Source organism: Contarinia nasturtii, unplaced genomic scaffold, assembly GCF_009176525.2.
Source record: "Contarinia nasturtii isolate CC-2019 unplaced genomic scaffold, AAFC_CNas_1.1 Cnas_scaffold_1037, whole genome shotgun sequence".
NCBI lineage: Eukaryota > Metazoa > Arthropoda > Insecta > Diptera > Cecidomyiidae > Contarinia > Contarinia nasturtii.
The window spans coordinates 5,428,065-5,442,153 of record NW_022198383.1 but is presented as its reverse complement, the minus strand read 5'-3'; the positions used below and the strand labels follow the sequence as shown (position 1 = coordinate 5,442,153).

Below are 14,089 nucleotides of genomic sequence, written 5' to 3'. Positions count from 1 at the left end.
TTCAAATTATATGTCGTAAATTCTAAACGTGATATAATAGTTTTTTCCATAGTAAATTTTTCAAATTATATGTCGCAAATTCTAAACGTGATATAATAGTTTTTTCTATAGTAAATTTTTCAAATTATATGTCGTAAATTCTAAACGTGATATAATAGTTTTTCTATAGTAAATTTTTCAAATTATATGTCGTAAATTCTAAACGTGATATAATAGTTTTTTCTATAGTAAATTTTTCAAATTATGCATCGCAAATTCTAAACGTGATATAATAGTTTTTTCTTGATGAAAATAAATTAAAAAAGCTAATTTATTTAAAGCAAAGTTATCAAAGCGCGAAGTTATTACAACAACTGCTTCCAAATATATAATTTGCTACTGGAACTGCATCTGCTTTAAGACCGATAAAAGAAACACCTTTCTGTTTGCCTATGTCGAATAGACTGACTTTATTCATATATTTCATCTCTATTTATACTAAAATAATTCTATGGTTATACACATAAATTATATTTGTGTTTATTAAAAGTAGGTCAAATAATGTATTTCATAATGGTCACTTTGCTAATACTCAAATTCGATTCGTTGATTTGCAATGCTTATTATTTTCACTTTCGTTACACAATAATAATGTCCAATGAATAATAATGAGCAATAACTTCTTATCGACCAAAGCGTTCTCTTATTGCACTGTCGATTCATAACAAATCATTATATTCTTAACATTTCTATAGTAAATTTTTCAAATTATATATCGCAAATTCTAAACGTGATATAATAGTTTTTTCTATAGTAAATTTTTCAAATTATACATCGCAAATTCTAAACGTGATATAATAGTTTTTTCTATAGTAAATTTTTCAAATTATACATCGCAAATTCTAAACGTGATATAATAGTTTTTTCTATAGTAAATAAAACAAACGAGTTTGAAAAAATCCATCCATTTTCATGTGGATTTGCATTCATTTACAATCAGTTTTACGTGTTTCTTCAATTTTTTTATACACATTTTGTAGTTTATGGTTAACTTTCAAAGTGCACTATTTGTTCATCCATCCATTCCAAAAAATCCATTCAATTTAGAGTTAACAAAATACAATAAATGTATGGATGGATGAATGGATGGCCAAACATGTCCATCTATCCATAAATTTATTGTATTTTGTTAACTCTTAATTGAATGGTTTTTTTCTATAGAGCTCTAGATGGATGGATGGATGGATGGACAAATAGTGTACTTTGAAAGTTAACCATAAACTACAAAATGTGTATAAAAAAATTACAGAAACACATAAAACTGATTGTAAATGAATGCATATCCACATGAAAATGGATGGATTTTTTCAAACTCGTTTGCCTATGCATTCATCCATCCATTCATCCATCTAGAGCTCTATAGAAAAAATCAAATCAATTTAGAGTTAACAAATAGAATAAATGTATGTATGGATGAATAGATGCACATGTTTGACCATCCATTCATCCATCCATACATTTATTGCATTTTGTGAACTCTAAATTGATTGGATTTTTTCTATAGAGCTCTAGATGGATGGATGACAAACGAGTTCAACTATTATTCACTGCTTTCGATTGGAACGGTTAAATTCTTGGAATAAACAATTTTTTTTTGATTATTTTGATCGCCTTTATGTTGATTGCCGTATCAAGTATAATAATAGTTCACCAATGTTTTGGTCATTTAGTTTTGGTCCGTGGTTCTTGTTTTAAATAAAACACATAAAGAAAAAAAGTTCAGTTTTCGAGTCGAAGCGAGTCTTATTTTAAAATCCGAACTGAAAATCTTTTATCTGAAGCAAAATTCTTTTTTTATGAAATGAATTTCGGTTTTAGACAACGTTAATGGGAAAAGTACAAAAATTTCAATGCAATCTACTAAGATAAAAAATCAAATAATGCAAAAGTAATGCCATATAATGTCAAAATAATTCTTCATAATGTTAAATATATAAAATCATTCATCATCCAACAATCATCCAACTATCATCCATTCATCCATGGATATGGATGGATGGATGGATGGATTTGGGGACTAATGACCGTTAGCCATTTTGAATACCCTATAGTACGCTTTGGGTATGTAATTATTTTTAACACAAAAAGACCAAGAGAAATGAATTTTACAAAAAAATTGCGGCAAATTGAAGATGTCGATATTTTCGATTCCGGACATTGTCCAAACTATGTGGTACACTTTCGAATGGTTTTCGGTACAGTAAAGTACACCTTTGGTACAGTAAATATACAAATTCAAGTTTCATCAAGTACCCGTGTTCTCTCGTTGTGCCTTTCAAATGGCACAATCGCAGTAGTCTGCACCTTTGCGTATTCAATGATGATACTATTCACTTGTATTCAGACGTACAACTAATGTCGCACACATACACATACATAGCTACACTCTCACATCTCTTTCATTCTTTATACATATACGCAAAGGTGCAGACTTCTGCGTCCGTGCCATTTCAAAGGCACATAGAGAAAACACGGGTAGTCATCCATATCGAAAAAAACCGGCTAATTCGTGTTCTCTGGCCCTGAAAACATCCAGAAAACATATTTTTGAAAAGTCTTAGTTTTTTACCGATTCCAATACTATACCTTACACTCGATGTGTGCGGAAAAGTAAAATGTGATATGTTTTATTTTAAAAAGTAATTTCGTGTTTATTTTTCGTATTTCAATTATAAAACTTTACCCATTCATATTCAATTAACAGTTTTTTTTGTATTCAGAATGTATTTTCCTGTGAAAAAAAAGTCTAATTCGTTATTTACATTAAATGAAATTATCGAATGCAACAAATATTTGTTTTAACCAATTGAACAATGAACTTATTGCCATTATTTTCTTTTTTTTTTAATTGCCATTATATGTTTAACTTATTGTCCATTTGAGTCTCCTCAATTAATAATTGAAAATTCAACTCTTTTTTCTGCTGTTCAAATCAAAAGTGTTTCTTTCGAAAATGAAATTTATTTCGTAAGTTTAAATTTCGGAAAACTTAGAAGTAGCTTAAGCATAGTACGATGGTGGAATAGTTAAATCGCTTAATACAGCCAATTGATCCTCGGTAAATTTGAGCTGATGTGTTGACCAATTATCATGATGTGTGCGCTTGAAATCACCGACAGTTTTTCGAATGGTTGACTGAAAAGAGCAAAGAATGAAAACCATTTAAGAAGTCTATTGATTAAAATCGGTATCATTAAAAGAAAACAACATACTGGAATAGGTTGGGGATCATTCAAATGTGCGCCAAGATGTTCAAATACGTCTGGAACAAAGTCAGGTATTTCGTAGGGATAGGCTGATATGAATGCGCATAAGCCGAGTACACCCATGTGCCGTGTTCGAACGGATTCGGCTTCTTGTGTTTCGCCATTATTCGACAAATTGGATGTGGACGCAGTTGCTGCGATCGCTTCGCTACCGCAATTGAGACGGCGAGTTGAATTCTTCACTACTTTGGTGCGACACTTTTGTTTGAATAATTCCAAAAGAAGATCAGTCGATGGCAAGAATGAGCAATGTAGTAGGCCGCCCAACACTTGAGCTGCTTTCACACGAACTTCAAGAACGGAATCCTCAAGTAAGCGCAAAACAATTATTTGAACTTGTTGCACCCATTTTTCGCAGCTCAGCACAATTGGCATATTATTGAAAACAAGAACCTGCAACACATCGATAACAGCCAAACGTGATGACCATGAGCTTGACAATGACACTTCTTCAATCTTTTGCAATGCCGAGCCCATACAATCTTGTAGGGTCAAACCTTGCGACAACATTGCCAACAAAGAGGTACATGTTTCAGCCAATTCCAAATCGTGTTCATATCGTTCGAGTCGGCAAGCAAACGGCAGCAAATCAAAGTACTCAATTATATTTCCATTCGTGTTTCGATTCAATACACCGACAATCCATTGACATACTAAAATTCAATGCAGAATTGATTAGCTTAAAATTGATTCAATTAATTAAATTACGTATAAAGTATTACTTGTTTTGAATAGTCGAACGGCCTGATCGTATTCTAATTTTTTAGTGTCATTTGGCAACTCATTGTCAGTATCTGAAAAATATGCATATCAAATAATATTTGACATTGAATTTTAAAAAAATGACAAATTGCGTATCATTATTCATACCTTTTGGATCGTCTAGCTGCAGAATTTGAATTTTTTGCACAACTTCGCCGATGATATCTTTGATACGTGGACACTCTGGTTCGGGTGCGTCAACGAATTTCAAGTCAGCTTCAAAAATATTTATTAAAATGCTGCCCAAACGTTCTCTTACATTTTGGAAACTGTGATTCAAATATGGTCTTAGATATTCTGTGGGAAAAAAATTGATTTTCAATTCAATTGCCACTCTTTGAATCGACCAAAATATTGATGAATATATAAATGATTTTTACCCAACAAACGGTGACACACGCTATTCATTCTCCAAACATGTTGATTAAATGGACCCTGAAGACAATAAATGCGGCTACAGTCAATGAAGCTTGTAGATTCCCGTAATGGATTTTCCATTAACACTTCGTGCAACCAGTACTGACGTCGTGGATCGAAGTTTTCGGCTGCAGTTGCAAAGCATGTACCCCAAAATATGTCTGTTTCCACCGTGATATTGTCGAGTGCCAAGCGAATCAATGGCTTTAGTTTTTCGTATAGGTTCACAGTCATTTCGAATGTCCAGTGCTTCATTCCTCTCATAATACCGGCCTAAAATATATTAGCAAGATTATTTGTTTGTCATTATTTCTTAATTCTTAGTAAATATACCATTATTTCGGCTGCACAGCGATGGCTTGATTCGGAATTTTTGTCTTCGATCAATCGTTGTAAATGTTCCAAAATGGGATCGAGTAAAACATCTCCAAACATATCGCAAATGCCCTTCAACAAGAACGATCGTGAACGATTAAACTTTTCTTTGCCTTTCTTCTCTTCCAACGACCAGAATTCAATCAATTTATCGACGTTGGATTTTTTGGCAAAGAAATCATAAATAATGCGTTCAGATGAGCTCAGTTCGTCTCTGGTACGATTCAATTTTGGTTGATGTGATGATGGAGCATAGACGGTGAAATTCGGTGACCTTTGCATTTTGGCAAACAAAGGTTTTTTTTAATTAAATTGAACGTTCATTTATCGAATACAACAATTGTTTGAAATATATTTTTAGAAATCCGTACTTACCATCCAAAGAAACCTTCTGTCTTATGCACGTATTTCGGTTCATCCCATTCTTTTTGATTTTTTGGTAATGTTTCCAGATCGTATTGCAGCCATCGATTGTCTGGACGACATCCTGGTTTCAGTTCACGTTGTGATTTCGGTCTTGTCACGCCACCAATCGCAAATGGATCCATCGGGATTTTGACATGTTCACGCTTTCTTTGCTTGAAAATGAATCGCATTGTTTTAACCGCAATCTTTCGCTCTTCAATCGATTCATTTATCAAATTATGTGCCGCATAATTAATAATCTCATCTGGATACTTTACATTGATATGTACCAAATTGTAAATCATACCGGTCGCCATTAAACCATAACGCCAATGCAGTGAGTTATTGTGCGTAATCTCTAAAATTTCATGTAAAATGTTAAAATACAATTTGAGATTGGTGGCATTTTGTTCCTGTTCCTTTGCTAAACCGGCTGCGATTTCTGATTCGGGTATTGCAGGCACAGTTGATGGTAGAATTGCTATCGCCAATTCAACGCATCGATCAGGTATATTCAAGCTAATATTAACCGTTGGAAATTCGTTATGAATAACATCATAAACCATATTCAATAAGCGGACAACAGATGGTTTCTCTGAAAGATTTGTTTTAAGCAAAGCGAGCCATATTTTTTGCACACATATCCAATCATTTTTAACGATCAAACGTGCACGACGCTGTCCACACAAAACAAATAAAATTCCCTTGAATCTCTCATGATTTTCATTCGAGTCCACAGACAAATGATGAACAATATCATCCAGCAGGCATCGGTATGAAAATGGAAAAGTACCAATTAATTTGAAGAGACGAGATTGTGCCATCACTCGAACAGCGCTGTATCGTGATGTTGATAAATCCAATAAATTGTTCATTACGGACAAATGCGATGGCGTAAATTCGGGCAATAATAATTCATCACGGCAATCTTGTTGCATCAGAATTCGTGTGGCCAAAATGGCACGAATATCACGTATTCGCTTGGTCAGTTTATATTCCTGGAACATTTTTGATTGATTATAGCTCTTGAGCTGAGAATCAAACGGTGTCACATATTGTTTACGTATGAATACTCGTTCCAATAGCAAAATGATTGCTTTAAGTGATTTTGTGTCGTCTTCGAATTCGCTTAAGATTTTCTTTTGTAATTTTGATATGCTTCTGATAATGGCCAGTCGGACATTCTCGCCGTTCGGCATATTTATTGCGTATTTCTCAAAACCTAATGTAATATCCAAGGCACGAATTGGACTGGTTGTCTGTAGAATTTCAATCGGCTTTTCGTTGGTCCAATTGGGTAAAAAGTTGGCACATTTCAGTAGCGCCAACACCGTTGATGTATCACGAAGAAGATCGTCTCGTGACAATTCACATTTACCATCCACAAAATCATCAAATTGCTTTAGAATCGGCGGTAAATAGCGATGAATTACCATTTTGCATACTTCGTGTGCCTTCTCCTGCGGCATGTACCTAAGGGGAGAGTCACAAAAGAAAAGAATCGAATTATAATCGAAAAATAATCGAAAAACAATCAATAATAATAATTAATAAGCAATTTTTAAGCGAATTGCCCCTTGCATGTACCACTTGATTGATGTTTCAGCTTTCATTTTTTGGCCCCTATAGCAATAAAAATTCAAATTAGATTGATTGCAATCGGCTGAACGAAAATCAAATAAGATTTTTTCTACTTACCAATGCCGAACCGGTAGGAATTCTTTTAATGGTTTCTCATGACTTTCGGGTGAACTGCGAACATCTAATATTTGAAGTGTGCTAACATTGCTTAAAATCGTGAACAAAATTGCATTCGAATATTTATTGGTGAGTTTACACTTGAACTTTGATATTTGATCGATAATTGGAATTAAATCGTCTACAAAATTGACAACTTCATTGGGTGCACCACGTACGATGGCCATCATAAGTATGATGTAATAAAGCATTTCATCGCTCTGTTTGTCTCGCGTAGCAATATCTTCATGTTCTTCAATATATTGATTGATCGTACTAACCACGAATGGTACGAGAGATTTGCTGATTTCACCGCCAGACACCCGTGCAAATACTCTAACCAAGCTGGCAATTAGATGAGCAGCAACGCGTGGTTCAAATAAATTTGTTTTTATGTATTCGACCAATTTTCGTGTTGCTGATATAATAATTTCGTTGGAACACTGACCCATAATGCCATGCGTACTTGATTGCACCAAACTCTCGACAACTGTTTCCATTTTTGAACGAAGACCATCACTGTCGGTCGGCTGTTCGGACATTCGGGTTGAGCAGCTCGACTCAATGAGGGCGAATATCTTATCCATATATTCTAAAACGAAACCTTCAAATTCGGCCGTTTGGCCGCAAATCAAATTTTCTTCATCGGTCAAATTGTCATAGTAAAGATGAGCTTTGGAACAATCGACGATCGGAACCATTAGAGCAAACGTTGTTAGAAATTGTAAGGTAACCGATGTTTTTTTGAAGTCATTTGGATCAATTCCAGGTAGACAGGCAAATAAAATTGGAATGACGTGTTTTTTCCCTGATGAATAACCATTGTGGCCCGACACAAGGGCACGAGACACACTGACCAGACATTGTAATGCAGCTGTCATCTTATGTGGCTCGGTTACTGAATCGAGCGTTGTATACACTCTTTCAACAACATCGGGAATGATTAATTCTGGTCGTAAATCAGCTAAATGCTTGAATATCTTTCCAGTGTCATTGGCAGGCATTCGTGAGTACATTGCCTGCAGGGCGATCGGCTTATACGATTCCACGAACTGTGTCAAACAGTTTTCGGTTAAACGATGTTCCTCTGAAATGAAATTATTGAAAATGAGATGAATCCAATTGAAAGGGGATTATTATCTTACGAGGAACGGGTTTTTTCCACGGATGCGGCTTATAGCGTTCATACACCAATCGATCGAAAAGATATTTCGGTAGTTGAACGACAATTTCACTAATAACGCCAACCCATTTTCCACTATTTGCTGGATGCAAATATGATTCAACAGCACCTAAAAATTTTGACAGATATTGTTGGGCAGAACTTTTGGGAGAGAGAACAGATGCTATCCAAACTGAAATTTAAAATTAAAAAAGCAATTAATTATACAACCGACATCTCAATAATATGGTATATTTGTACTATACTGACTTGCAACTGAAGATGACCAAAGTGTTTGATTACGGGCACTTTTCATGCTTTTATAACAAACGGGTAGGTCTAGTGATCGCAGTAAACGCGTAAAAATCATTGGAATGTGAGGTTCCCAATCGATCAGTCCAACATTTTGACTTGCCGTGATTGCCAATAGATTCATTATGTCCTGAAATAAAATAAAATTTCAATCCACCGAATGGAATGCGATTTTGTGTGTTTCTTCAAATTAATGTCCCCTTACCACATTCCATGATGCATTATGGTATGTGTTCCAGAGATTGATGAAATCGGTTAACCATAATTCATGTCCTTGCAATGGATTCAAAAAGATTGACAACAAATCAAATGCACCGCATATTTTGCCTGTATCAAGTGGAAATAATTTGGGAAAAATTTCGTCCAAAATGTCTTGCGTGGAATCTTTCGGAAAATATCTGTAATCGCACAATAAAAAATGTAATTTAGAAAATAGCTGAAATGATTTCAAAAAAGAAAGAAAAAATGTCTACGTTTCGGAGTAAAAAAAAACTACTTACGTGGCACATTGCTGAATAATAAATTGCACGTTTGATTCGAGTGACCTATTAGTGGAAGAAATGCAATAAACTTAATATCAATTCTAATCATTCGTTGAATCTAATCATGAGAAAAAGCAGCACAAATTCACGCAAAAATTTGTACGTTATTCAAAATTAGAGTACTGCTTATCTTTGTGATGTTTGATCAGTGCTATCAGTCAGACCACAAGCAAATTAAAATCATCAACAAATCACACGATTATTTCATACTCACGGAAAATATCTGTATATTTCTCCTTTGGTTGAATTTTTATTCAGATAAATGTTGCTTAAACTGTACAATGGACGCCAATCGATTTGCAAGTCATCGGGTGATAGCCATGACGTCTTACTGCAATTAAAAAAATAATGAGAATTGAATATGTTTTTTTTTTGTATTGGTTATGTCAACTCATACCGTAGTAGTTGCGATAGTACAATACAGAATTTATTCAATTTGGCTGGCTCCAAGCCAGGAATTTCGATGAGCGATAGCAAAAGTTTGATGAATTTTACATGATCTTCTTTTGAAAATTTCAGCCCGTATAGTTTGAGATACCTACACACAATCCGATGTATAAAAAAATGAACGAATAAAAAAAATAATTAGCAAATCATCGTAATAACTTTGTGAATTGCGTCACATGTTGTTGAATAAATACGAACACCAATAATCTGGATGTTGCAATGCCAACAGCTGGTGTCATTTCTCTGAGTGCTACTGCTTTTGCAAGGCCTTCCTTTAATTCCGTCAGCATTTTTTGCGATTCATCGTCGAGTTGATCAGCATACGGTAGATATTTATTGCAAAAAATCTCTTTTTGCGGATGAAAACCGAGCTTCTTGTAGCGAGCCTGTTGAAATTCCGAATATTTCTTGGATAGTACTTTTTCTTCTTCGGCCGCAATATCATCGCCAATCGCATCGTCACCACTGGTTGTTCCATAATCTAAATAGTCGTCGATTTCCATTTTTCTCACCGCTTACTTTGTGCCACACTCGCACAAAACACCAATCCAAATATTTTTCGGACCGATTCACTGTTGGTTCTTTTTTTCGTGTCGCTCACTCACTTTTTTTTTGCTACTTGATTTAGTTTATCTACAGAAATGTAATGACATTAAATTTAGATGTTTGATATTCGGCATCTGTACTATAAATGTATACGATTGTTATTTTGTGAGTAACTTATAAACAACAAACGAACTGAACATCAGTTGAATAGGCGCCTTTGTCTTTCTCTTTGTTTTCACCCAAATAAGTTTTACTACAATGTTTGGCCACGAAATCGATCGCAGATTTCCTATGTATCGTTTTTTCTTTTTAATTTTGTTACCACGTCAAACAAAAACAAATGTAAAAAAACGCATTTTGATAGAAAACGATGCAATGAACTGAAATATACACATTGAAATTTTCCACAATGGAACAAAAGAGAAACAAAAATACAATCCACAACTAAATTCCTTATTACTTTCTTCCTGTTTTGATTAAGCACAAATGACAACAACGATTTAAAAACAATTATTTATTAATTTTCACATAAAATTCGTATTAAATTTCAATTAAATTCACTTACAAACTGTTTTTTTTGTATAGCCGTGTTACCGTGTTGGCTTTAAAATAAAAATGAATTTATTTAGTGGTTTGATAAAAGGGAAAAGTCACAAATTTCTAGTGATTTTATAAAAGTCATTGTGTGACTGTGAATAGTGAATACTATGTTCGTCTCCATCACACCAATTCGCCATAAATGGAGGCATGCATATCATTTCCCCATTTTTTTCGTGCTTATTATCACAGATTACTTCATTCAATTTTGACAGTTTGACTGTTCAACAGTTCACTGTTCCGCCACCCATCAAATCTGACGCTGCATTATCGACACATCAGTTTATTTGCGCAATCATTTCAATTCAAATGCAAAAAATAATTTATTATTTATTATTCATTGTTATAAATTACAATTTGGGCACATTTTAAAATACTAATACGATTTCACTTGATGAACATTTGAACATACATAATATGTAATAATTGTGTTAACTATAGTATTTTTGATATAAATTAGTATTTTGATTGTGTTTGTCGTTTCATTTGAACACATGACGAAAATCATTTAACATTTGCTTATAATTATTTTACAATTAAATGGAATCATTGTAGGATAGAAAATTAATACCAGACATCGTACCATCAAGACGAGCCTGTTGTCTCAATAAATTGTTGCATTTGGTCTCAATCAAATCGATGTTGTTGTTTAGTTCATGAACCATGGCTCGCATATTTTTACAGTATTTTAATGTTTTAATGAGATCAATTTCATCCATTTCGAAGTTGTTTTCGCATTGAAGAAGCCTATTTTTGGCATTTTGATCTTTTGCAAAGTACGGCACTGGGCTGTCAATGAATGTTCTCGAAATCATAGACATTGTTCTGCAAATTCCAATTAGAATTAATAAATTTTAAATAAACATATCGAATTGTTTATAACTTACTGCGTTAGTGCAGATACGATTGGAATATTCTCCTTATCATTCGATATGAATTGAATATTTTCAATTTCGTCTGCAATGAATGTGCTCGATGCTTCGGGCATTAGATCATCACAAAACTCCGAGTATTCCCATGTTGAACACGTTGAATTTGTTATGGTCTTTTCGCTATCGGTATATATGGTATCAAACGAGCCCACGGATCCGATGGTATCAAAAGTATTGTCAGTAATGCTACCGAAAAGAGTGCTATAATTGATGGCCAATGTTGGTTCTTCAACATTATTGTTGATATCTTTGGCATCGTCCGCAAACATGTACGATTTTTCGTTGGAATTGTTTACTATTGTGATTTTTTCAACAACAGGAACCAATTGAAATTTGATATTTAACGAAATACTATCATCTTGACTCATTAAATCCTTGAGTTGAGTTTTCATCCCATTTGGACACACAAGAATTTGCTGATTCAATTCATCCCGATGTTGTATCAATTGAATTTTATCACTTGCGTCGCGAATTCCAATCTCTTTGCTCACCCAATTAACCTTATCTGGCAAATTTCGCTCAAGTGCCTGCATAATCATATTCCAAACGTCATATTCCGTCTTCCATTGTGCACCGAAATTCAATTTCGATTTTTTCGCTGTATCATTACGACCAATTGAATGCCGTTTCGGTTTACTTGAATATTTTTGGTACAACTTCGGTTTTGGTGTAGTTTTCAACTTTGAAAATAGTCGACGACTGTACTTTTTGGAGTTGTTTTTATTTTTTTTCACCAATTCTTTGGTGTCATTCAACACAATTTTGGACCAACGGTTGTTCATAATATCAGACATGTTTCTTTTCAGTTATCTAGAAATCAGAATGATATAAATGTGGTTTTTGTATAATTTTGGTTATGACATAACCTAACATTTCATCAACACAAAAGCCGTTTAAATCTTTTGTAAAATTATTGATTGAAAACTCACCTTTGAAAATAAAAAACTAAAAATGTATTCGATTGATTAAATATAAATTCTTATAATAAAAAAATGCAAATCGTACAAGAAAATGTTCTATTGCCAAACCAGTCGACTGTCGATTAACCTGTGTAACGAACGGCGGTTACGTTAGTTGTGGGATGACTTGACTCTTTGAACAAAGTTTTTCTGTTGCAGTCAAATGTCAATCATTGTCGCAAATACCTCCGTCTATTCAAGTATATATAAATTCAAATGTGTTCAATGGCGAAAAATTGACAAAATAAATTGCCTGACGAATTTTTTTTCGTTTCATTTGATAATTTTTGTTTCGAGAATATTTTCATTCCTATTCTATCATAAAAAGATAAAAAAATGTATCCCAAGTATTTTGTTAGTTTATTATCGAATCCAAAATCAAAGTTGTTTCACTTTGGCAATGTAAATTATCAATATGGCCGCAGTATGATAACCCTATATACCAATTGTATGCAGAATTTCCACTTCATATTCTGTCTTTATAACAAACTCACACTCACACACATCGTCTAACTTTTTCATTCGAATTCGCATGTCAAGTGGACAGAGTTTTGGAATTGTGTTTGTGTATCACAGCATCGCCGCACAAGGAGTTTGTCGTTTAATCGCAACCAAACAACATACGTATTAAGAGCGCGTTGATCGCAACAAGCCATGAAAATATTTCTTCATTAAACATAGCAAAAATATCGTTTTAAAATAAACAAGTGCTTTCTGAAACTCAAGAGAACATTATTAGTTGAATAAAATGTTGTGGACAAAAGAATCTCTTCAAGAAGATGCGGCGTATACTAATTTATTGGACTCCCCATTTATGATTGACGGCATTTACAAAAAATACAAAGAAGACGGCACCCTTGTAAAAGCTCTGTTTGCGTCATCATTTAAGAAAAGTTCTGCAAAGGCGACTGAATATCGACAAAAAGGAAATGAATTATTTGCTGAAAAGAAATGGATATACGCTATGGAGTACTACAACAAATCATTGTGTTTTGCAAAAGAAGGTTCCGAATTGATGGGATTGGCGTACGCAAATCGGTCATCGTGTTTTTTCAACATGCAAATGTACAGCAAATGTCTCACCGACATCGAAAACGCCAAACAAAACAATTATCCAGAAGAAAAAATGTCCAAATTGGATGAACGAAAAGCTAAATGCTCGGCTATTCTGACAAAGGAGACGGATCAAAGTGACATTTTTGAGCCCAAACTCGATTATGAACCCAATGAAAACTTTCCGTGTTTTGCAAATGTTCTGAGAATTGCGCAAAACAATGAAAACGGACGACATGTTGTCGCCACAACGAATATTGACGTAGGCAAAACAGTAATGGTTGATCAAAGCTACTTTGCGGAGACATTTAATCAAAAGTACGGACGATGCAATATTTGTCTACGATCAGCTGAAATCCTCAAACCATGCCAAAAATGTGCGTTCACAATGTTCTGTCCAAGATGCGAAGGAAACAGTTTTCATGATTTTGAATGTGATATCAATCTAAACTATTTTGGTTCTCTTTCATTCATGAGTTTTCGTATGGTGGTTATTCGTTCGATTTTATTGGCAATGGATGCATATCCTGATATCGAT

General features: G+C 34.0%; 3 protein-coding genes across 4 annotated transcripts; 1 reads left to right on the top strand and 2 right to left on the bottom strand.

Moving 5' to 3' along the window:
• Positions 1–2,872: 2,872 nt before the first annotated feature.
• LOC116343720 (proteasome activator complex subunit 4A-like) lies at positions 2,873–10,734 on the bottom strand. 2 transcript variants are annotated; one of them, XM_031771935.1, is made up of 17 exons: positions 10,576–10,734; positions 9,663–10,097; positions 9,415–9,555; positions 9,232–9,348; positions 8,976–9,020; positions 8,681–8,873; positions 8,434–8,605; positions 8,147–8,356; positions 6,963–8,088; positions 6,852–6,887; positions 5,235–6,737; positions 4,818–5,133; positions 4,448–4,757; positions 4,176–4,364; positions 4,028–4,099; positions 3,252–3,958; positions 2,873–3,174 (listed from the first exon to the last, which is right to left on the bottom strand). In XM_031771935.1, exons 2-17 carry the CDS (start codon positions 9,965–9,967, stop codon positions 3,040–3,042), a joined length of 5,577 nt encoding a protein of 1,858 aa, XP_031627795.1. In that variant the 5' UTR covers positions 9,968–10,097; positions 10,576–10,734; the 3' UTR covers positions 2,873–3,039. The 2 variants fall into 2 exon arrangements, with proteins under 2 accessions (XP_031627795.1, XP_031627794.1); XM_031771934.1 differs by lacking the exon at positions 10,576–10,734 and having other exon boundaries at positions 9,663–10,443.
• A 177-nt stretch (positions 10,735–10,911) lies between these two features.
• Positions 10,912–12,785, bottom strand: LOC116344165. Its single transcript, XM_031772592.1, has 4 exons — positions 12,545–12,785; positions 12,469–12,484; positions 11,495–12,349; positions 10,912–11,432 (listed from the first exon to the last, which is right to left on the bottom strand). The coding sequence occupies exons 3-4, from the start codon at positions 12,331–12,333 to the stop codon at positions 11,144–11,146; spliced, it is 1,128 nt and encodes a 375-aa protein (XP_031628452.1). The 5' UTR covers positions 12,334–12,349; positions 12,469–12,484; positions 12,545–12,785; the 3' UTR covers positions 10,912–11,143.
• An 88-nt stretch (positions 12,786–12,873) lies between these two features.
• Positions 12,874–14,089, top strand: LOC116343697 (SET and MYND domain-containing protein 4-like; the record flags this gene model as incomplete). The annotated part of the gene is made up of 1 exon (XM_031771906.1): positions 12,874–14,089. A coding segment is annotated over exon 1 (843 nt), but the record flags the coding sequence as incomplete, so codon positions are not given.